The sequence below is a fragment of the Sorex araneus genome, chromosome 2 (assembly GCF_027595985.1).
Source record: "Sorex araneus isolate mSorAra2 chromosome 2, mSorAra2.pri, whole genome shotgun sequence".
NCBI classification, from domain to species: Eukaryota; Metazoa; Chordata; class Mammalia; order Eulipotyphla; family Soricidae; genus Sorex; species Sorex araneus.
The window spans coordinates 26,484,887-26,509,187 of NC_073303.1; the positions used below are offsets into that span (position 1 = coordinate 26,484,887).

Consider the following 24,301-nt stretch of genomic DNA (forward strand, 5'->3'; position numbering starts at 1 on the left):
GGGCTTTCTCCTGACTGTGTGCTCAGGGATCACTCCCCCACGGTGCTCAGAGGACCAAACACTCGTCAAGAATCAAACTGGGGTCTGTGTGCAAGGCAAGCATTTAGGGTTGTACTCTCTCAGGCCCACTTTTTTTTTTTTTTTTTTTTTTTTGCTTTTTGGGTCACACCCAGCGATGCACAGGGGTTACTCCTGGCTCATGCACTTAGGAATTACTCCTGGCCGTGCTCAGGGGACCATATGAGATGCTGGGAACTGAACCCACCCGGGTCGGCTGCGTGTAAGGCAAACGCCCTACCCGCTGTGCTATCACCCCAGCCTCTCAGGCACCATTTCTTGAGTGCAGGGACTGTTTCCCAGAAGCAGGGACTTTCTCATATGGTTTCCTCAGTTCATCCTCACACCAGCCCTATCTGGGTAAGCACCACGAGGGCTACTCCGGGCCCCCAAGTTCTAGCCCTGCTCCTCGGTGGCTCCCAGGCGCGGCTGCCTCGGGACCTAACCCACCTCCAGCATGCAGTGCACTCTAGTCCCTTCACCCACGTTTCTGGTCCTGCTTTTTAATTTCTATTTGGTAGTGGGATAGAGGTAGAATAGTTCGGGAAACCTCCTAGCCCTAGACACTACGGGTCGCTTATATCTAATCCTGTATGCTGTTAAAATTATTTTCCTTTTTAAAAAAATTTTTGTTTTGGGGCCACACCCAGCAGTGTGCTCAGGGATGACGTATTGGCAGGACTCACGGGACCGCATAAGGTGCTGGGGGATGGAACCCGGGTCAGGCGCCTGCAAAGCAAGCTATTTTACTATCTCTCAGCCCCACGCTGCCGAAATTGTTTTGGAAAACAGTCCAAACTCGGGTCAGGCGCCTGCAAAGCCGCCTATCTTACTATCTCTCTGGCACATGCTGCCGAAATTGTTTTGGAAAACAGAGTCCACTGGGAATGTGAAAGACGGGGTCTACTTCTTCAGCTATTTTTAGGCAAGTGCCCTACCCTCTACCGTCTCGCCGGGCCCCCGCCTTGGGTGTTAAACACAAACGAAGCCACGCCGCGTGTTTGTGACCTTTATTTTGCACCGGGTTGCTCTAGGCGGAGGATGCGTGTGCGGTTCCCCGGGGCGTGACTGACGTCTGCGTCGGATACGCGCGGTTACTGTTGCATAACACAAACAAGACAGCCCCACTGTAGTCCTCGCGGGCTCGGGTGGCGGGGACCCCGAGCTGCAGCCACCGAGGCGCGAACGCTGCGCCCCCCGCTTCCAGCTCGGCCGTGCGGGCGGACGAGGTCCCGCGCGCGCTCGGACACTTGACCTTGTCCCGGCCGCGGCTCCTCCCCGGGACTTCTTCCTCACCTGCAAAATGGTGGCTTCGCCCGAAGCCGAAAACTCCAGCGGTTCCCGCCACACGCACCGACTCGCCCCCTCCTCCAGAGGGTGGGGCCGGTGCACGCGGCGGTCACAGCCCGGACCCTGCCCCCGCCGCCCCGTGCTCCTCCGCCTCCGCCTCCGCCTCCGCCGCGGGCCCCGCTTCCCGCCCCCGCCCTCGCGCCCGGGCGGTGAGGTCACGCGCGGGACGTCACGGGGTTGTGACGGCACTGAGGGGCGGGACTCCGGGAGAGGAAGGGGCGGGGCCTGCGTCGGGCGCTTGCGCAGTGGGCGCGGCGCGGGAGGAGGCGGAGGCGGCGGCCGAGCCAGAGGCGGCGGCGGCGGAGGCGGCGGCGCTGGGGGGGGTGGGAGGGGGGGGAGCGCGCGAGGGCGTGAGTGGCCGAGTGAGTTTAGCCCGATGAGGCGCTGAGAGGCCCCGGGCCTACCTCCGAGGAGCGGGGTCGCGGCGCCGGCCGAGCAGCGGGCCCCCTCCGGCCCTCCCGCTCCTCCCGCTTCCCCGGGCCCGGCGGCGCGGCGGCGGCGCGGCGCTTAGGAGGCGGGGGAGCGAGTGTCCGGTCCCAGCCATGGAGGGCATGGACGTGGACCTGGACCCGGAGCTGATGCAGAAGTTCAGCTGCCTGGGCACCACCGACAAGGACGTGCTCATCTCCGAGTTCCAGCGGCTGCTCGGCTTCCAGCTCAACCCGGCCGGCTGCGCCTTCTTCCTGGACATGACCAACTGGTGAGCCGGCGCCGAGCGCTGCCCGCGGCCTCGGGGGCCCCGGGGCGGGCCGGGAGGGGGCCGCGGGGGGGGCGGCGGGGCCGGGCGGGCGCCCGGGGGCACCCCCTGCTCGGCGCCCCGAGGGCAGCGGCAGCCCCGCGGCGCGTGGGAGACGTCGGGGCACCGAGCGGGGCCGGGCGCGCGGGGAGAGTTGGGGGGCCGCGGAGGGGCCGGCGAGGGGCGGCCAGGCCAAGTGCGGCCCGGGAGGGGGGCACCCCGGGATCCCGCGGGGGGACCCCGAGGCCGCGCGAGCTGGGGACCGCGCGGGTGTGGGGGGAAGACCTGCGCGTGCAGGCGGCGTCGGGGGCGACCTGGGAGGAAGAGAAAATTCGGATTTCCCGTACCGGGCACGGGAAATCCGAATTTGGGGGATGGGGGAGGAAAGCTCGGGGGCAGGGGGGGGACGGAGTTCGGGAATGGATGGAGGGGGGAGTCGGGGGGAGGAGTGAGTGCCGTGGGGGAGACTCGGGAGTGAGGAGCTGGACGGTGCGTGCGTGCGTGTGCGCGCGCGCGTGTGCGTGTGTATGTGTGTGTGTGTGAGCGAGGGGAGAACCCGGGCAAGCAGCTCCCAGCAGGACACCAGAGACGCCCGGACAGACTTGTGCGGGGCCCGCCAGTGGGTGCAGTGTTGTGGGGACCCCCGCCCGGGCCTGGGGTCTCGGTCCTCTGTCTCTGGGGGCGCCCGGGGAAGGCGCTGGTTCCTGAGCCCCCGCGTGCCTTGGATGGACCGTGGGCTTGAGCCGGGGGACGCGGCGGGGTCGCGAGGTGTTTGGGGGAAGTGGAGACCTCGCCTTGGGCTGGGAAACAAGTATTTTGGGGGGGCTCTGTGGAGACTCCCGGCAGAAGCCTGCGTGGGGCCGAAGGGCTGGCTTGGCTTTGGCCGGCGACCTTGTGTGATGAGAGGGTCCCGTCCACCTGCACCCCCAACGACCAGAGGGTGCGGAGTTCACACAGGGTGAGCGGGGAAGTGGAGGCCGTCGGAGTTCCTTGGAAAGAACTTTAGGTGAGGCAACTCATCTTCCTCTGGTCAAAAGGAGTCATGGGATGCGTGCCCTTTGCTCTCTGTAGGGCATCTGGTCCCCTGACCTGTGGAATCTTGTTTCTTTTGGCATCCTTTGTAGGGCCGCCGTGTCCCCCGCGTTCCCTGTCCGCAGAGTGCCCGAGGAGGGGCTGGCAGCTGCCGCACATGCCCCCTCTACCCAGCCTGGTGCACATCTGAAGGCTGGGCACACATCTGGGGTGATGTGTGATTCCCACCCCCGCCCCGCGCCCTTTTCTGCAGCGCCCTTCCGTGGGTCTTAGTTTATCCTTAAAGTCGGTAGTTTCACCAAGAAGGGTCGAATTTTTCCAGGGGCTAGAAAGCTTCCATGAGTTCTTGCACGCAGGAAGGAGTGTTTAGAATGAAAGGAGCACTTGTGATAACACTGCTACCTTTTACACACCGGCTCCCTCGGGCACAACCGTCCAGCGAGGGGGTTTACAGGAGGAGAGTGACAGGGTGATGGGCAGCTGCGAGAGGAAGTGCCCACAGGTGAAACTCGGAGGTAAAGCTGGACCTTGCAGAGGGCTGTTCCCCTGCCAGCCTTTTCCCACCCCCGGCTCCTTTTCTTCCTTGTTTACACTAGTACCGCGTAGGAAACTTGGCATATTCTTGCTGCCAGTTTGGTGGGGGAGGATCATTATTTCTTCCCTTCCCCTTGTGAGTGGTAGCATTTAAAACCCTCCCTACTATGTTTTCAGTTCTTTAGAGTCAGTATTTATTAGTACAATTACTACGGCGGCAAAACCTGTGTAATGGATTTTATATGCTTGAGCTGCCTGTGTTCGACATCTTAAGATTGTTTGTTTTCCGGTGTTATGAAAGGTGAGACCCGGTGTGGATAAGGAACAGGAAAAAAAAACTTTAAAAGTCGTAGTTTCATCATAAAATTTTTATTTGAAAATTTAAACAAATGATTAAACTCCAGGACACAGCAGCATGTATTCTTGAGGCCTGTTATCTCTGTGAAACAAAGTGTGATACATTTTTACCGAGCCATTACAAATGGGTTCTTGGTTTTAAAGCAGTTGGAACTTATTAAGTGATAATTCAGCTGTAAGCCACATTGCCGTATTTTTCTGGTCGGAGAACTTTTGGTCTTTGTATTGTAAAATGAAAAGTCATTGTGAGTCGGGCTGGTTATTTTCTGATGAAAGCCGTTTTATTCTATAAACAAACCAATAATGTATTTTGATTTGCAGTTTTATTCCATAAACCAATAAAGCATTTTGATTTTTTTCATTGACTTAGTTAAATTTGTGTTGTTAGATTTCAGTTTTTGACAAGTACTTATCATAATGAATAAAATCTGTGCTCATGGGCATAAATACTTAGATGAAATATTTGTGATGTTTAAATAAATACCAGAAGTCTAATAAAAGATGTTTTTAAGTGTCATTTAATGTCTGACTTTGGAAACTGTTCAGGAATCCTAATATAGGTTGGCAAATTATCTTTCAAATTACTGTGGCAAGCTTGTTTTTCAGATGATTAACCTTCCTGTGACGTCACAGGTGCCTGCCTTGGGTTGGAATAAATAACCGCCATTCAGTTATCGGATGGCTCAAGAACTAATATAGTTAACTAAAAATCAGCATTTTAAAATGAAGGCCATGAATTCTTTTTGTGAAGCAAGATAGTTTTTATTAAAATTTCCTTAGAAAGAAGAATGTGTTTGTGAGAGAATTCGGGTTTCTCCAGAATTGAAAACAAAGAGACAAGTGAGATACGGGCTTGAAGAGCAAGCCAGAAGCCAGGTATTTTCTAAAATTTAAGTCTAAATGAAGGACTATGCCTTTGCTTGGAAAGTAAGCTTTTATATTTTGTTGTAGTATAAAAAACTTTCTAAGAAGCTGTTGAAAAACTAAATTGGATTATTTTTTATTTTTTGCTTTTCGGGTCACACCCAGCGATGCTCAGGGGTTACTCCTGGCTCTGCACTCAGGAATTACCTCTCGAGGTGCTTAGGGGACCATATGGGATGCTGGGGATCGAACCCAGGTTGGCCTTGTGCAAGGCAAATGGCCTATCCTCTGTACTATTTAAAACCAAGTGTAGTTGCAGTTTCAGCAGTTTGTTTATTTTTGTTTGTTTTTTGTTTTTTCGGGTGGTATTTATACCTGAGCTGGCAGCCCAGTTTCTGGAGATTGGTGGAATTCTGTCTCAACAAAAGTAGCAAAGTTTCAATTCCTGTGTAACTACATTAAGTGAAAAATATTGTCAAAAAACCCCAGCATTCAAAGTCAGACTGAAATGACTTGTAGCTAAGTAATAAAATCTTATAGGTGAAATATTTTTGAGAGACATTATGGACAGTGTATCTGGGCTGTGAATATAAAGAATATCTAATAAACAGCCTCCTTAAGATGTCAGAAATCTATTCAGATCACAAAAATTTTTAGATCTTTTATAAATAAACTATAAAAATTCATATTTTAAATGTTCATTTTCTGGGGGCTGCAGCAATAGCACAGCATTTGCCTTGTACATACCCGACCTGGGTTTGATCCTCTGCATCTCATATGGTCCCCCAAGCACCACCAAGAGTGATTCCTGAGCACAGAGCCAGGAGTACCCCCCTGAGCATTGCTGGGTGTGGCCTAAAAACTGGGAAAAAAATTCAGGTTCTGATTTCACATCTTTTAAAGTAGTTAATAGATTTATAGATATTTTTCAAGGGAAACCAATAGGATTAAAAGGATAGTTTTACATAGGATTAAAAAAATTTTGGACAGGTGTATATAACGGAAGTCACCCTTTGACCAACTTTTTGTACAGGTAAGCATCGTGTAAAATTTTAAGTTTATTTTTGGCTGTCAAATTCACTCTTCTCTATTATGGTTTCTTTTTTCTTTTTTTCTTTTTTTTTTGCTTTTTGGGTCACACCTGGCTCTGCACTCAGGAATTACCCCTGGTGGTGCTCAGGGGACCGTATGAGATGTTGGGAATCGAACCCCGGTCGGCCGCGTGCAAGGCAAACGCCCTCCCTACCCACCATGCTATTGCTCCAGCCCTTCTATTATGCTTTCGAAGTGGGTTCTTTTGAGATCTTGTGTGAATCTAGGAAGAGTCTATTTATGATAAAACATAATATTAATACTGGTTTCCTTAGAAGCAACGTATCACACAATAGTTTTAGAAGATGGTAGATACAGCATGTTGTATGTTGCACAATTTTTTTGATTGGGAAGCCACATCTGGTGGTTTTCAGGGCTTCCTCCTGGCTCTGTGCTCAGGAGTCACACCTGGCCAGGCTTGATGGAACGCAGGTTGGCTTTGTGTAAGTGCTCTACCTGCTGTACTATCGCTGTAGCCAACACTCATTTTTCAGAAGGTTGGGGTTCTTACTGTGTGTGTCTGTGTGTGTGTGTCTGTGTACAAGGGATTGAACCCAGGGCTTCATTCGTACAAGTCATGTATTTCAGCTCTGCGCCACATACCTGTCCCCTTGGCATAATTTCCCCCTCTTTTTCATTCACCTTTTTTTGGATGACACACAAAACTTGTAACTCTGGGCGAAATGTAGAGTGTGCAGATTGACTTTTAGTTTTAAAGACATAGAGTCACTGTCATCCCGTTGCTCACCGATTTGTTCGAGTGGGCACCAGTAACATCTCTCATTGAGAGACTTATTGTTACTGTTTTTGGCATATCCAATACGCACGGGTAGCTTGCCAGGCTATGCCACTCGGGCTTGATACTCTCGGTAGCTTGCTGGGCTCTCCGAAAGGGGCAGAGGAATCGAACTCTGGTCAGCCGCGTGAAAGGCGAACGCCCAATCGCTGTGCTATCACTCCAGCCCAAAGACATAGAGTAAAAAGTATAATGCCCTAGAGCTAAGGATGTGACTCAATGGTAAAGTGCTTTCCTTGCTTGCATGTGACCTGGGTTTGATCTCTACATGCGAAAACAAAACAAAAGAAGCCCTATTTTCCTGCAGGAAATCTTTTTACTGTCCACTTGTTAGGGACTATCAATCAGACTATTAACAGTTGTGTTTTGGACAGACCCTTAGTAGAGCAAAAGATGACCTTGATTATAATCTGTTCTTTAGTAGTAAAAGATCTTTCTGAAAAATGATCGGAATTTTGGGATAACAAGGAGGAAACAGTCATCTGTTAATGTTGAACTACATATAAGATTAATGTGTCAAAACAGGTAGACATAGATTGAATTGAATCAGATCAGTGATTTACAAAGAGTGAGTGACTACTGCTAACAAATTACTTTCCTGAAAGTTGTTTTGAAGTGGTTGGGGCATTTGAATTGGTGGAGAAAAAAAAAAAAAAACAGCTATTTTCCTGAGCAAAACCAGGAAGGAACCAACAGATCATGGTGCTGTAGAATTGTCTTGGCTGGAATGTGGTTAGTGGGACCAGAAGTGACAAGACATGGACATGTAATGTTGCTTTTCAGTTAGTATATGGTTGATCCCCCCTCCCCCCCTGCTGTTTTTGGGCCACACCCAGCCATGCTCCGGGCTTACTCCTGGCTCTGCACTCAGGGATCTGGGAATCATGTGGGGGCCAGGGATCACACCTGGGCCAGTGGTGTGCAAGGGAGCACTCTGCCTGCTCTATCATCTCTCCAGCCCCGTGTTGCTGATTTTAAAAACAAATTAAGTGACATTCACATGACAGAATTCAACCATAGTAAAGTGAATAATTCACTGACATTTAGCATATTCAGTGTTGTATTACCACCTCTGGCAAACCAAGATATTTTCATCACAGAAGAACTCTGCACCCATTAAGCAGTTTGCTCCTTGCCCCTCCTCCCCACAGCCCTGGCAGCTGCCTGGTTTCTCTCTCTAGTCACTCTGTTCTGTATATTTTACATAAGTGGAGTCTACAGTATTTGTCTTCTTATGCCTGGCTTCTTTCAGGATTTTTCTTTATTGGATAGCCTGTGTCAGTACTTAATTCTCTTTCAGAACAGCATATCTGCCCATTGTGTGAATATTCCAGTCATTCCTTTCCTTGGTGGATAGTCGAGCTATTTCCACCTTCTGGCTGCTGTGCACAGTGAGTGTAGAATATGGCTACTGGTCTGTCCTCTTCTCGGTTTTTGGTGGTTGGTGCCTAGGAGTTGAGTTGCGACATAATTCTGTGTAACTTATTGAGGAATGTCAAACTTTTCTACTCTTCTGAATCATATTACATTTCCTCCGCAGTGTGAATGGGTCTGTATTCATTATCTCCAGTAATTCTTTTCTGTTTTTTAATTATAGCCCCATTTTGGTGACTGGAGTGATAGTACAGTGGGTAGGTCACTTTCCTTTCACACGGCCAACCTGGGTCCGATCCCTGGCATCCCATATGGTCCCCTGAGCACTACCAGGAGACCCCTGAGTGCAGAGCCAGGAGTAACCTCTGAGCATCACCCGGTGTGACCCTGAAACAGAGAAAAGTTACAGTCCTAGTGGGTTTGAAGCGTCACCTCATTGTGGCTTTGATTTTCATTTTCTCTAAACACTAGTCCTACCGAGTGTCTTCTCATATAATTTTGCTCATCGGTGTATCTTCTCTGGAAAAACGTTTATTCATGTCTTTTGCCCACAGTTTTTTTTCGCCCTTCCCTTGGTTGTGGTAACTGGGGACCGTACTCTTGTTGCAGTGCTCAGCTGCTTGTGCCGAGGGCCACACAGGCTGGTGCTGTCGGGGCAGTGGGGTCCGGGCAGGGATGGAGCTCGTGGCCGTAGGCTTGCAGACTGCTCCCCAGCACCCCTTTCTTTTTCCGCGCTTAGTTGTAATAGCTCTACGTGTATTTTGGGTAATTTGGTGTTTATCAGGTATATATTTACTAATAGTTTTTTCTATTAGTCCTTCTCTCCCCTCCCGTCTCTTCCCTAGGTTTTAGGTATCAGCTTTTCAGGCTTCTCCCTCCTCTGTCCTCTCCCCCCTCCCTTCTTTTGCTACTTTTCTTTTGTTGTGTGTATATATGTGTGTGTTTGGTTACTTTTTCTAAAACACAGGTTGAATGTCATTACAAACCCCACCCTCCTCGTTTTCTTTTTCTGTGTTCGGGCCCTACCCAGTGGTGCTCAGGGACTGCTCCTGGCTCTGTGCTCAGGAGTGAGCCTGCGGTGCTCTGGGGACTGTAAGTGGTGCTGGGGGTTAGAGCGGGGTCACGGGTGCCAAGCCTCAGGCGGGGGCAGACCTCCTCGACACTCTGGCTTCCATTTTTCTTGATAGACTCTGATGCACAGTATTTTTAGGTTTTGTTGGTTTGCCTTTGGGCCACATCTGCTGAACTCAGGGTTTTCTTGAATGGGCCGTCTCCGGCTGTGCTCAGGGCTTACTCCTGGCTCTGCGTGCTCGGGCTCAGGTGACCATGTGGGGTGCCGGGGATCGAACTTGGGTTAGCTGCATGTAAGACAAACGGCTCACCCACTGGTTCCTGACCCCAGGGTTTATTTGTTTTTGGTTTTGGGCTATGCCTGGTGATGCTCAGGTGTTAACTCCTGGCTCTGTGCTTGGGGCCATATAGGATGCTGAGGATCAAACCCAGGCTGGCCATGTGCAAGGCAAACACCCTCCCCACTGTACTAGCTTCCTGACCCCCTGGTCCCAAGTTTCGATAGTTTTAACAATTACCTAATTATTTTGGTTCTTTGCGGTCACGTTTAATATTCATATCCATGGCCATGCAGAGATCGTGCAGATATACCTCTTTATCTTTTTTCTTTTTTTAGGTGGTGGTGGGGTAATCCATTTTAAGCAGTGCCCTAGGGCCCTTTGGCCACTCCCAGTATACTTAGAGCAGCTGTGGGGACCAGGTACCCTTGGCCTGGTGACACTGACCACCTGGCCACAGCTTGCAGTGCTGGGATGGGGGTAGCACCAAGCAGGGCCAAGGATTGATTGGGGGCCTCTGTGTGCAAGGCCTGTGCTCCAATTTTCTATTAAGAGTTTTGTGGTTTTAGTTCTTAAATTTAGGTCACTGATTTGTTTTTAGTTGCTTTATGTGTATGGCAAGAGATGGTTGCCTTTATTCTATGGAGTTTGATTATGTCATATGCTTTGTCTTTTCATTGACTGCATTCCATATGTCTCTTTCTCTTGTATTAGGTATATGCTTAACTCTCTGTGGCCATCATTAAAAATTATGCCAGGAAAATACACTAACTCCGCTGGTGTGTGTGGGGGAGAGTGGGAATTGATATTTCCCCAAACTAAACATGTCTAAAAGATCAGTTTATGCTTTTCCCTACCTCCAGGTTTTCTGACATTTCCAGTTCTGTTAATAGCTCCAAAGATCTCCCAGACATTTGGCTAGAACTGAGTTATTTCCAACACCCTCTCTTTCCTGGACACCCCAGATCCCCTGCCAAGCTGGTTCATTTCCACTCTGCAGGATACCTCCCAACTGTCTCCTTTTTCCATTCCCCCTGCCACCACCACGTTCGTTTGCAGATTATGTTACCACTAGCAGGATGACATAAGAATAGTCTCCAAATTGGTTTTCTCCACCTGGCAAGTTCTCTTCCAGTCCAGTTTGCAGACATAACCACTACCAGATCCATTTATTTTGAATCACAGCTGTGACCAGGGACTTGACTTGCTAAGAAAGCTCTAATAGTACCTAGTTGAGCTTTGGTTTGACTGAGAGTCCTCCAGAGATTGAGCTCAGCTCTGCTGCCTCTGCCTTCCTGTGGCATGTCTTTCTGCTGAATAGCCTGCTTCCTCTGTCCCATGCAAGCGGATCTAAACTTGCTATCCACATGTAATGACTGCTTTTCGATTCTTTTTTGGAGGGCGGAAGCACACCCAACAGTGCTCAGGGGTACTCCTGGCTCTGTGCTTAGGAAAGACTCCTGATGGTGATTGGGGCCATCATATGGGATGCCGAGGATTGAAACCAGGTTGTCTTGTTCTGGCAAAGGCCCTACCTGCTGTACTGTCATTCCGGCCTCTTGAATCTTGTTTTGTGAAGCATGATAGTTTTCATGGAATGAAACTTGCTTAGAAAGATGTGAGAGGAGAGGAGGAGGAAATGAGTGTGCAAAAGAGAACACAGGTTTCTCCGTGGTGAATAAAAAGCAAAGAAATCCAGAGAGCGCAGGCGAGATACTCACGGGAGGACTCTGGCTGAAGAGCAGGGCTTGGTTTCGGTTTCTGTGGGCAGGGATTGAACCCAAGATGGCACATGTACACGCAAGTGGTCAGTCTGGGCTACATCCTGGGCCTGGTTTCCCACTTTGACACTTTTTTCCTTCTCCCCGGAATGCTGTTCTTTCCTCATTTTCTGTTTCATGAAATCCCATTCTTCTGAAATTGTCATACTAGTCATTAGCTCAGAGTAGTTCTGTCTTCTAAGCTCTAGTCTTTTTCAGAACATTTGCCACATGTAATACATATCTTTGAGGAAAAAAATACTTAGTAATAGCCTTAGTTTCACCATTAGTGTCTGATGCAATGATTTATATGTAGTAGGTACTTAGTAAATATTTGTTAAAGTAGTGTTTGATCATACTGGGCATGGAGGCAAAGTCTTTTTCAGTAAAATATTGAAGTTTACTGCTACCAGAAAAAAACAAGTTCTGTTAGCTTAAATAGTTCCTTAATCCTGCTTGTTAGGCTTTTTTTTTTTTTAACATAACAATTTAAGCTTAACAGTAATAGTTATTGTTTCTAGAGCAGTTTGGTCTTTTGTATGTGTGTGTGTGTGTGTGTGTGTCTGGGAGTAATGGGGTGGGGGGTCACACCCAGCAGTGCTCAGGGGTTACTCCTAGCTTTGCACTCAGGAATTACTCCTGGCGGTGCTTGGGGGACCATGGAATGCCGGGGACCGAACCCGGGTTGCCTGTGTGCAAGGCAAACGCCCTACCTACTGTAGTATCTACCACTCCTGCCCCATAGTTAGATGTTCCCATTTTATATCCTCACCTTTGCAGGCATATTTCCTTGTATGGGAAATACCTTTTGTTTGGTTTTGAGCCAGCAGCAGGCAGCACTCAGGACTTACTTCTGACTCTGCACTCCAGAATCACCTCTGGTGGGACTCGAGGGACCATCTGGGATCCAGGGGATCGAGCCCCTGGCTGGCCACTAGGCACTGAGCTAGACAAGCTCTCCCCACTGTGCCTCTCTAGCCTCTGAATATCTTTTGTAATTCAGTGGAAGAGATAATTTATTATAGGGTAACACTTTGTTTGAGGAATAGAGAGCTCTGAAGTTCTTTGGGATCTCTGCTGGTATGTGTCTTGGTGGGAAACTTTTCTTTCTTTCCCCTCACTGGCTTGTCAAGGGTACACCCAGCTGTGCTGATGACCTGGTGTTGGAATCTAAGCCAGGGCTCCTTTGTGTACCATAGCACGCTTGACCACGTGAGCCCCAGTGCAGCCAAAAGAAAGCCTTATTCACGCGCCTGTGCGCCAAGGGACCATGTGGTGCCAGGGATTGAACCCAGACTGCCCGAGAAGCGTGTGCTCAGCCCACCAAGCTAGCTCTCTGGCCCCAGAGAACTTTTAAAAGGAACATAAACACACCACTCTTGGGCTGGAGCGATAGCCCAGCGGGTGGGGCGTTTGCCTTGCATGCCGCTGACCCAGGTTCAATTCCTCCGCTCCTCTCGGAGAGCCAGGCAAGCTACCGAGAGTATTTCGCCCCCACGGCATAACCTGGCAAGCTACCTGTGGCATAATCAGTATGCCAAAAAGAGTAACAACAAGTCTCACAATGGAGAAGTTACTGGTGCCCGCTCGAGCAAGTGGATGGGCAACAGGATGACTACAGTGATGATAGTGATAAACACACTCTTAAGCCCATACACTTTAGGAGGGTCTAAACGAGGGATGCAAACTACAATTCTTTAGATTGCGTGTCTAGAACAGGAACAGTTGATGCTAAAGTGTGTGAGCTGAGAGCATTTGCGTTCTACGGAGTCTGATGGTTACTTGCCTTCAGACAGACGTTGCCCTGTTGGCATGGTGCGCTTAATGGTAGGTTCTCTCATTTTTCCAAAGAGAAGACAACAGTTGAAACTTTTACAGGAATGTTCTGATTTTCTAACGGGTAGTTAATTCCGGTATTTTATTACACTGACCCAAGAAGTACATCTGTAGTGAGATTTGTAATCTCTGGACTAAAAGTGAAAAGTAAAAATTCTCACTTTTAGTCCCTTTCTTCCCTTTCTTGTCCTGCACGCCTGTGTTTTTCCTTTACACTGTCTTGCCCGTCTCGATGTTTCTTTGCTTGCCCTTTCCACCCTGGAGAAGCCCGTGTTCACGCTCCACCATGGACTTCGCCCTTTCTCTCTTCTCACATCTGAAAGATTCAGTAAAAGCTTTCTTGCTCAAAAAAAAAAGTCCTTTACAGGGGCTGGAGTGATAGCACAGCGGGTAGGGCGTTTGCCTTGCACGCGGCCAACCCTGGTTCGAATCCCAACATCCCATATGGTCCCCTGAGCACCGCCAGGGGTAATTCCTGAGTGCAGAGCCAGGAGTAACCCCTGTGCATCGCCAGGTGTGACCCAAAAAGCAAAAAAAAAAAAAAGTCCTTTACATAGAGAAATAAAATATGAAAAGTATCAAACAATGACAAACCATGAGTAGTCTTTCTTTGATTATATAATGGAGCTCATCAGAATTGGGCAGAGGAAAGAGGAAACGATAAGGAAGAACAGAAACATTAGGTCATTGATACAGGTCATATTAAAGTCTCAGGAACCTTCGTAGTGATGAAGTTAGGTAACTTTCATCAACATACAAATACTAATGTAAATGTCAACATGTTTTCTAAGCTAATAAAAATAATAAAAAGGGAAAAAGCCTTTCCCTATTTTAGATACAGACACTACTAAGCGAAATTTCTTTTCAGACAGCCCCCAGAGGTGCTCGGGGCTTACTCCTGGCTCTGTGCTCAGGGATCACTCCTGGTGGGCTTTTAGGAGCTGTATAGGGTCCCAGGGCTCCAGTCCTGCTCTGACACTGGCAAAGCTAGAATCACAACTGCCGTACTTCCCAGGCCCGGACAGTTTTATTTTTTGAAATTTTTTGTGTATGTTTTTGTGCACTATATAGGCACTCATATGCAGAGAAAGTTTTGTTTTTTTCCCCGGGGGCACATCAGGCTGTGCTCAGGGCTCTGGCTTAGTACTCTGTGATTACTGTTACTCACGGGACCATACAGGATGCCGGAGATTGACCCTGACCGCGCGTGCAAGGCAAATGCCCTACCTGCTGTCCTATTGCTCCGGCCCCTGTTTTTAAATTAGTGTGGTGGCTGGAGAGGGTAGGGCTAAGGTACTTGCCTTGCATGTCACTGACTCTGGTTCAATCCTTCGTGACCACATGGTCCCCTGATCACCGGTGAGAGCGACCCCCAAGCATATAGCCCTGAGTTGCGCCTGAGCACTGCTGGATGTATTCCCCCAAAAAAACAAAAACAGAGCAATGCAATGTAAACTTTGTTCTCTTCAAATATAGTAGGATTCCGTCACGATATTAAGCAAAACACTTATCTAGTAATTATACACCATTAATAAAACATTTTTCTATGATGAAAGCAATTTTCTAAGTAAACTAGTAGTAAGCTTGTCTGAATCTGCTTAGGAGGTATTGTCAGAGAATAATATGAAAGTTAAACTTCTGAGGCGTCTAAAAGATAAACAGACCTGCCGAAGAAGTGCAGATGAGGCGAATCAATTTTTCACCCGTGGGAAAGGGGATTGATTTTGCAAGTGGTTTTTCTAATGATTTTTAAAGTTAATGTGTGTCTTAGGGAAAGGGGAGCAGTTTATCCCAAACGTGGAACTCTGCCACTGAATTGGCTACGGACGGGGGCATTTTCTCAAATAGTCGTGCTGAGCCTTGGTCTGGAAAGTGTCTCTGAAGGCTCACATCCGAGTGACGGTGCTTGAGGCCAGTGACTCACAGCATGTATGGAACAGCAGCCTACTTGATGATTGATTGAATGGTACATGCTGTACTTCTGAAGTGCTCTCTGTGAAGTGCTCTCTGGTCAGCATCCCCCCCCCTTCCACTTCTCTCCCTCCCTTTGGGCCTCCTCTGGAGACCTATTGGTGGAGGGGGGAGGGTGCTGGAAGACAGACCGAGTGCAGGACCATAAGGCTCTATTATTTCTCTGGCCCAGGATTTTCTAAAGCAAATTTTGCCGTAACTTTGTTTTTGGGCCACATTCACATGCGGAAAAAGAGGTTTTTAGGTTTTTTTGTGTGTGTCCCGTGCCCACCCCCCCTCACCTCTATCGGGAATGTGGCTCCACACCCATCTTACTCCTGGCTCTGCATTTAGGAAACAGTCACTCGTGGCAGGCGTGGAGAACCTTATGGGTGTCAGGGGTTGAACCCTGGTCGATGCAGGCAAGGCAAAAGTTCTACCTTCTGCCCCTCCCCCCAACTTTTCATTTTAATGACTTATAATAGTAGGGTTTGTCAGAGGGGAAATCACTGCCTGAAACCAGCAGTGCTAGGCCAAGGAGGGTCACACTTGATACTCCTGGTGTCCCTGATTCTCTGGGGACCCCACAGGGCTTGAGCTCTAGGCCCCTGCATCCAACAGGAAATGTCCTCCCAACCCCCTTGACAATTTTCAAAAACTTAAACAGTCACAACTATTTTAATGTCACAACTACTTCAAGAACTTCGTTGTAGATAAGTTCTAAAGTCCCAGTGAGTGAAAAGTAAACAAAAATAGGCCATACTTCCAGGGCCCAGAGATAAGTAGTTTTAGCCTTCTGACATATATCTCCCTAACTGCACTGTGTGTATGTGTGTGAATCTGTGTGTACTGTAAAACAGGTGGAGTATTACTATATTCCAGGCACTGTGGTTTGTTTTTTTCAGTGGTGCCCTGGTGTTTCGTATGCGCGGGGCTACTCTGGTGCTGATTGGGGGCGCAGCCTCAGTGCTAAGGATCAAACTGGGATTAACTGTGCAAAGCAAGTGCCGTAACCCCTGTACTGTTTCTTTGGCCCTCCAGGTGCTGTTTTAACTGACTGAGTAAGCCCCAAAGTACACAAATAAGTAAAGATAAGAACAACAAAAAGGGGATTCTTTTCCGGCTCTGGCAGGGACGAGGCCGACTGTGCTCCCTTTGTAGGTTCCCCGGAGCCCTGCCTTCCCTCTCCCGCGCTCTGGAGCCGCCTGCATTCTGGATGTTTCTTGGCTTGTAGTGCCTCTCCGTCTTTGCCTCAAGTAGTCTCGTTGCTTGCTTCCCTCCTTTTGTGGCCTTCGGATCCTCCCTTTAGAAGGCACCAGTCGATTAGGAACCAGCCAAACCTAGCATGATATCATCTTAGATCTGCAGAGACTTTCTCAATAAGACCATATTCTGAGGTGCTGGGTTGACATGAATTTTGGGAAACACCGTTAATTAGTACATGTTCTGTTTGTAATCTGTTTTTTATGTAATAACTTGTGCCTGTCTTTTTTCATTCATAATGATTTTATTCTCTTTGAAAGACTTTTCGGTTATCCCCTGACCCTGAACACGACAGGGACGAGTGAAATGTTACTGGTGCCCGAGCGAGCAAATCGATGAGCAATGGGACGATAGTGATTGTATGGATTTACAACAGTAATTCCTATGTATGAGAGAGGGAGAGAGAGAGAGACAGAGACAGACTTGTCCTCAGGGATCATTTCTAGCGGGGCTGGGGGACCGTAAGGGGATGCAGAGGATCGAACCCAGGTTGGCTGTGTAGAGCAAGGCAGGTGCCGTATCTGCTATATTGTTTGGCCCAAGCAATTCCTTTCTGTTGGATATCCAGTTCTAAATTTTTTGTCTATACAAACTCCATATTAAACATACTTGTAGCTAAATCTGTTTGCATCCTTAATTATCTTTCTAGAGTTTATTTGTAGAATTAGATTTCTGGGCTAGAGCTAAACATGGTTACTAATGATCTCAATTCTTAACTGCTAACTTTTCTCCCTGCCAACATTTGGACTAGTTTGTATTTCTGTGAGTAGCTCTTTGATATCTCATCAGTACAGTATTATAATTAAAAATATTGCCCCTCTAGTTTGGTAGGATAAAAGATGTCATTGTTTTAATTTGTATTTTGCCATTTCTAATAACTTCTTTTTATGTTGTCAGTTCTATTTTTTTTCATGCATTGACTGACTGGTTCCATGGTCCACTGGTTCTGTGGGGAGTTTGTCTTTGGGAAATAGAAGTACCTTTCTCTCCTTACTGTAATAGTAGTAATACTGAATAGGAAAAAACATACAGTTCAGAAATATTGAAGACAGTAAAGCTAATGGTAAACAACTCAGAGCTAGTCATTGCAGCTTCTTGTTCATACATGTTCATATAGAGATTCATATGCATAACATTTTAAGTTAAAATAGAAGCATACATATCTATGGCCTATTTCCCCACTAAGCGTATTATAGGTATCTTTCTGTTTTTTTATGACTACTAGTATTCCATTAAGTATTTTGTAACTTATAGAACTATTTACTGATTTTTTTAATTTATCAGCATTATAAATCTGCTCACTTGTCTAATTTTTTCCCCTAATTTAAAAAAATTCTGATATATTACCTATGTATTTAGGAATAATTCCCACCAGTGGAATCTTTTTCAGGTCAGAATACGTTCTTTGGAAGTTCCTGATAAACATTGTCAGATTGCTTTCATAAGGGATATGCCAGTTAATAATCACAGGCATTAGGAAGCCTGTTTTCTAGGAATTACAACTTTTTACTTCTGGATCAATTTATAAATAAGATTTGCATTATTTGCATTTCCTTGGTTGCTGGTAAAGTCTTTGTGTGTGTATTTGTGTGCTTGAGCGTGTGTGTGCATGCATGTGTTTGCGTGCTTGCACTTGTTTTTCCCTCTTTCCCCTCCCTTTGCTGCTTGTACTGTGGCTGGGGCTTGAACCCCTGCTTTTCAGTGCTCACATTGTAATCGCCGCGCACCCCGGTCCTTGGCTCGCTCGCAGTGCTCATCAGGGTTTCTGCTAATCTTGGTTGCAGAGCTCTCAGACTTGGTTGTGGCGTTTGCTGGTGGTTGTGCGCCTTGTTGTGTTGGGGGTCGCAAGAGGCAGCTTGGATTGAGTTTCCCACGGGGCTGGTGCGGGGTCAGACTCCAGGGCAGGCTCCCACAGGCACACTGGGCCACTCTTCCTAGCGCTTCTCTCACCGTCAGCCCTCAGTTTTTCCGGATGTTCCGTGTAACCATTGCTCTGTTTTCAGCCTCTCTGGATCAGTCTTGCTAGTGGAGAGGAGAAACTCCCCAAGAAGTGCTCACAGGTCCCTGTGATACCCCGCTGTAAGGTGCTGGGGCCACGGAGCCAGAACTCCTTGACTTTTTTGTTCTTTGGGGAGGGATGGTCTGGGCCAAACGAGTGTCGACTCCTGGTTCTGTGCTCTGGGGTCGCTCCTGGTGATGCTTGGGGGATCACACTTTGTGCCAGGGACAGAGCCAGAAGCTGCCTCCTGCAGATGCAGTGCCTGAATCCCGTGCTGTTTTTCTGGCCCAGAACTGCTTGGCCTTCGCGGTGTGGGGGCTGCCATGTGATGCTGGGGGTTGAACCTTGGTCCCTGCACGTTCAAGGCATGCACCTCTCAGTCCTCTTTATCTCCCTGGCCCTGGGTTTGTCCTTCAGTGTAAACATACACTTGCGGACTTTGTGACCAGTTCCTTCCCCTCGGTTGATGTTTCCAAGGTCTGTCACGTTGCAGTCCGTATCTTACAAGGATAGCCATTGCTTTATTCCTGAGGGTTCTCGTGTTTAAAAATCATTAAAAAAAAAAAAAATTTCGGTCCGGGCCAGAGTAATAAGTGTAACCAGTCGGGTGTTTGCCTTGCATGCAGCTGACCTGAGTTTGATCCCCAGCACCCCTTATGGTCCCCTGACCCCGCCAGGAGTGATCCCTGAGCACAGAGCCAGGAGTAAGCCTGAGCACCACCGTGTGCCCCTCAGCCCCTCCCTCCCACCACCCCCCCTTACTCCCTTATCAGACAGTATTAGATTTTTTTCAGGAATAAATTTTTTTTTCTTCATACTTTCTGTCCCTGCCAGAGGGTGTAACTTACTGCCAATCTCATGTTTTTCTTTAACTATTAATATTTTTGGGGTGGTGCTTAGGATCAGGCAGCGGCCTCGTTTGTGCAAGGCTCTAGTACTGAGCTACATCTCCAGCCTCAAACTTGAATGCTTTAAAAAATGTATTCTTTATGCTAGGCCATTTTCATACTGACCCCATCACAGCTTTCATTGTTTAGATTTTTCCTAATTGGGAGTCCATAACTGTCGATACATTGCCCTGTTTATAGATGGCATGTCTCCTCCCCCATTCTTCAACACACACCACACCACACACACACACAGAATAACTCATACAGTTACTGTTTGTGCCGTAACCTCTGTTTCGTAACCTTTCGCCATAACCTTAGCTTGCTTTCTTCCTTTGGTTTTGGTGTTTGGGCAGTGCTCAGGGCTTAGTCTTATCTCAGTGCTCAGGGATTGCTCCTGGAGAGGATGGGGAATCTTTTGGGTTTAGGGATCACACCCGTGTTACCATAGGCAAAGCCAGTTATTCTCTCTCCAGCCGCAGGTTAGCTTGCTTGATTGCTTTTCTTTTTCTTCTCCCTCCCTTTCTTTCCTTCCTTCCTTTCCCACATTCCTGGTTTTGCACCCAGGAATCACTCCTGTGGGACTCTGGGGGTTGAACCTGGGTTGTCTACATGCAGGGCAAGCGCCCTTACCCCTGTACTACCTCTCTGGCCCCCGCAGCTACTTCCTTGTTGGTTGATGGACAGTGCCTGGTTCTGCTTTGTACAGCGGCTCCAGAGTAGGTACCCTTATGCTAGGCTCCTAGCTCCTAGGGGAGGAATTGCTGGTGGCGAGTGTGTGGGTAGTTTCAAGTCTGAGAGGCTACGTCAGTTACTCCAGGAGCATCATACTAGGCTGTTTTAGTTTTGCTTTTATTTTGCAGACACCCCGCAGTGCTTTCGTCTACTCCCCGGTCCCGCTCCAACCCTTAAGTCTGCATGTGAGGGTATACTTGCCGGCCACCCTTTGATGAGCCCAGGAACAGTGATTTACGTGGCTGCTGGCCGGAGGGGTTCAACTATGTTCATCTTAACTTGTGTTGCTCTAATAGAAACGAGGCTGGTCGTCTTTCCGTAGTTTTAGTGGCCAGTTGTATTTTTTATGTTTCTGGTCACACCTGGCGGTGCTCGCAGCTCTGGGGACTGTGATGTTGGGGACCCTGCGGGGCCCCCCACTTGTGAGTCGCTGCTCTGGCCACCCACTTCCAGTCTCCCCACAGCCTCCTTGAGGCCCTTTGTGTTTCTGTGACTTGTGTTTTTTCATTGTATTATATATTTTTCAGACTCTGTCTTTAGGGATAACTGGAGGGAATGGGGGGAGGGGTTCTGTGGTGCCAGGGAGGGAACCCAGGTTGGCCTGTGCTCTCTACCCCCCCCCTTGTCTGTTTCAAAATTTGGTTTATGTGCTTAAAATCTGTAGCTTGTGAAGTTGGGGGACGGGTGGGCTCCCGTGCAGCAGTGCTTCGGGGCTTCTCCCAGCTCTGTGCTTTGAGTTGTCCCTAGGGGTGCTGGGGGACCCTGTGTGGTGGGTGGCCTTGGTCCAGCCAGGGTCAGCCACACACAGGGTAAGTGCCGTAACCTCTGTCTCTCTGGCCCGGCTTCATTTTTTGTTTCCAAATTATAAACACACATTGTTTAATGAGCCAGGTAAATCTGCAGACTGATGAGCAGGAATCAAGGATCCTCTTCCTTCTCGCCCTCCGTCTCTCCAGAGGCGTCTCTTAAAGCTCTTCCACTGATTGACTTTGCCGGGCTTTAATTTGTTTACTTAACAACAGGAGCTGAGGTTTCGCTCATGAGAGGCTCTGCTGGTGAAGAGCAAAGTTCACGGCTTTTGTAACTTTCTCTGTGACCTTTGGCAAGTTATTTACCTTCCGAGCCTCCTTCTCTCCTACATAAGGATTAAGGACAGTCAGTTTTTATTTGAGGATTAGATAAATTACTGGCTAGAGGCAGAGAACTCTGCACCTGGTAACTGTCCCACTCACCAGCCTCTATTTTTCTCATACTCATTATTTTTGTTTAGATTTTGGACCACACCCAGTGGTGCTAGGGGCTTACTCCTGGCACTGTGCTCAGAGGTCACTTCTGGTGGGGACTGGGAACCATTTGGGTTGCCTAGAACTGAACCCGGGCTGTGTGCAAGGCAGGCGCCTTGCCAGCTGTGCTGTTTCTCTGGCCGCTTATGTGGGTTATGATTGGGCCGTATTGGTTCCAGTGCACATGTGGTTCTAAGTTTGTATTTGCATCTCTGGATCACCCCTCGGTGCTCAGGGGCTACTCCCAGCATGCTGTGCCAGGGCTCTTTCCCAGAAGTGCCCCAAGGACCCCGTGTGCCGGCCTCAAACCTGGGCCCCCAGCATTTAAATGCTTTTTAACACTCAGTCATTTGAGTACTTGGATTCATTTTCCTTTTCGGCATAATCTTGCTCTCCCGACTCTAATAGATTGTCTTAATTTGGTTTCCTTGGTCTCTTAAACTTTTTAAAAAATGTTAAATTCTCCTGGCTTTGTGCTCAGGGATCACTCCTGGCAGTGCTCAGGGGACCAAATGGGGTACCTGGGATTGAACCCGGGTTGTAGCATGCGGCCAGTCCCGTCTTCTTCCAGAGCAATTCAACCTTTGATCTGTGCTGATGGAATTCTAGGTCCGACCTGAACAGCCCTGACCTTCTCACCCCACCTTCACCCCTGTCCCCAGAGTAAGAGTCCCTGTTTCCTGGGCCCTGTGTTTTATTTCTTTTTTGGCCACTCCTGGTGGTGCTCAGGGATCACTCCTGGCTCGGGAGACCATATGGGGTGCCTGGGATTGAACCAGGGTCGACTGCACGCAAGGCAGGTGCACTTCCTGCTCTCCTGTTACTCCCATGGGCCCTGTTTGTTTTTGTTTTGGGGACATACTGGGCAGTGCTCTGGGCTTACTCCGGACTCTGCACTTAGGAATCACTCTTGCAGGCCTGGGGACCATACAGACGCTGGGGATCCAACCCAGGTTGGCTGCATGCGAAGCAAGTGCCCTACTCTTTGTACTGTCATCTCACCCAGGCGATAGTTTCTTTCTAACTCCGAGAGTGCAGAGGAGATAAAGTTGGAGACGTTGTCTTCTGATACTGTGTATTAATCTGATACTTGGATATCCCATTTTTGGCTAGGTAGCAATTTTAAGGGGCTGGAGCGATAACACAGCGGTTAGGGCGTTTGCCTTGCACGCGGCTGACACGGTTCGATTCCTCTGCCCCTCTCGGAGAGCCCGGCAAGCTACCGGGAGTATCCCGTCCGCACGGCAGAGCCTGGCAAGCTCCCCGTGGCGTATTCGATATGCCAAAAACAGTAACAACGAGTCTCACAGTGGAGACGTTACTGGTGCCTGCTCGAGCAAATCGATGAGCAACGGGATGACAGTGACAGTGGCAGCAATTATAAGGATGGAAATGGTTTTATCAGAATTTTGAAGGCATTGTTCCTTTGTTTTTTTTCTGTAGGAATGGTGGGATTTGATGGTGTCCTGATTCTTTGTTCTTTCAGTTTTGTTTTTCCTCTCTCTAAAGGCTTTTGGTAACTTTGCTGTGCCCTCTGTGTCCCGAAATTTGACAGTGATGAATTTCAGCATGTATTTTTATATATTGTGCTCAGCTGTGGTGAGCCCTTTCATCTGGAAACTGCCCTGTTCTTGGAAAATTTTTGAATTAATCCTTTTATTCCTCTCCCCTTCCCCCCCCCTTTTATTTTATCTGTTTGATCTCTATCTGGGTCTCTCATTTTGGTGTTCTGGCCACACCTAGTAGTGATCAGGATTGATTTACTGTGTGCTGGGGATTGGACCGGTACCTCGGCCAATGCAAGGAGCCTTCCCCACCGTGCTATCTCTCTGCTGCTTGTTTAAAAATTCGATATGGTCTTCTTTATCCACTTTACACTTTTGTTTGGGGGCCACAGCCAGTGGTGCTCAGGGATCTCGCTCAGCCTTGCTCTGGGACCGTGTGGAGTGTTGGGGATCGAATCCGGATGGGACATGCATCTCACGTGCTGTACTCTCTTTCCGGCCCCCTCACTTCTGTGGGCAGGAACTTGGCTTTGTTTTCTGGGAGATCTCTATTTTCTTCAGACTACCTTTTTCGTTTGCTTGCTTTAGTCTTTTTTTCTTTCCTGCTCGATTCCTCCATCCCTCTCGGAGAGCCCGGCAAGCAACCGAGAGTGTCTTGCCCGCACAGCAGAGCCTTGCAAGCTCCCCGTGGCGTATTCGATATGCCAAAAGCAGTTAACGAGTTTCACAATGGAGACGTTACTGGTGCCCGCTCGAGCAAATCGATGAGCAACGGGATGACAGTGCTACAATGCATTAGATATTAGACACTCGGAACTCATTTGACCGACCACCACTTTTCAGGAAAAAAAATTCCTCATCACCCCTCTGGAAATCTACTCTTTCCCTTTTTTCCCTACACCAGGATATGCACGGGGCTTACTCCTGACTCTGCACTCAGGGATTATTTCTGGCAGGCTTGGGGGGGCCATATGGGATGCCGGGGATCGAGCCCAGGTCATCTGTGTGCAAGGCAAGTGCCCTTCCTGCTGCACTGGCATTCCTGCCTATTTTAAGTGACCAGACAGAATGCCCTGCCCTGTGATGGCACCAGAACCTACTTCTTCCCTTCTGGAACCTCCTTGGCCCCTGTGGGAAGGACTGTGCTAAACGCTCAATGTCCATGAGCTTTCTTGGTCACCTGCTCCTGCTTAAGGAAGGGACAGTCCTTCTTTCTGCTGGATTTTCTAATTAAGGACTCAGCAGCTGGCCCGTTTCTCTAGAAGACACGATTTCTCTGGAGCATTAGGGAACTGGAGTTGTGACCCTTGAGCATAGGTAAATGCATAATCTCTCCTTTAAAAACAATGTTGCCTTCGTGGGAGCGGGCCTGGCCTAGCAGATTGAATCGTTTAAGTTGCTTCTCGGTTTCTGGGCCGCTGCCTCTGGAGGGAGAATCCTGGCTCCTCAGGCGCTGCCCTTCCCGGGGTCCCTTCTCAGCTCCCAGTGTTGCCTCTTCTCTGGCTTGTTCCTCTTCTCCTTTGCATGTCTGCAGCCCTTCTC

At 48.6% G+C, this 24,301-nt stretch overlaps 1 protein-coding gene across 1 annotated transcript in view; it reads left to right on the plus strand.

Moving 5' to 3' along the window:
- The first annotated feature begins 1,682 nt into the window (after positions 1-1,682).
- Positions 1,683-24,301, plus strand: part of ILRUN (inflammation and lipid regulator with UBA-like and NBR1-like domains) — an 85,294-nt gene continuing 62,675 nt past the window's right edge. Inside the window, exon 1 of the mRNA XM_055129046.1 lies at positions 1,683-2,107. Coding sequence (XP_054985021.1) covers positions 1,950-2,107 — 158 coding nt within the window. The 5' untranslated portion in view covers positions 1,683-1,949. The remainder of the gene's footprint in view (positions 2,108-24,301) is intronic.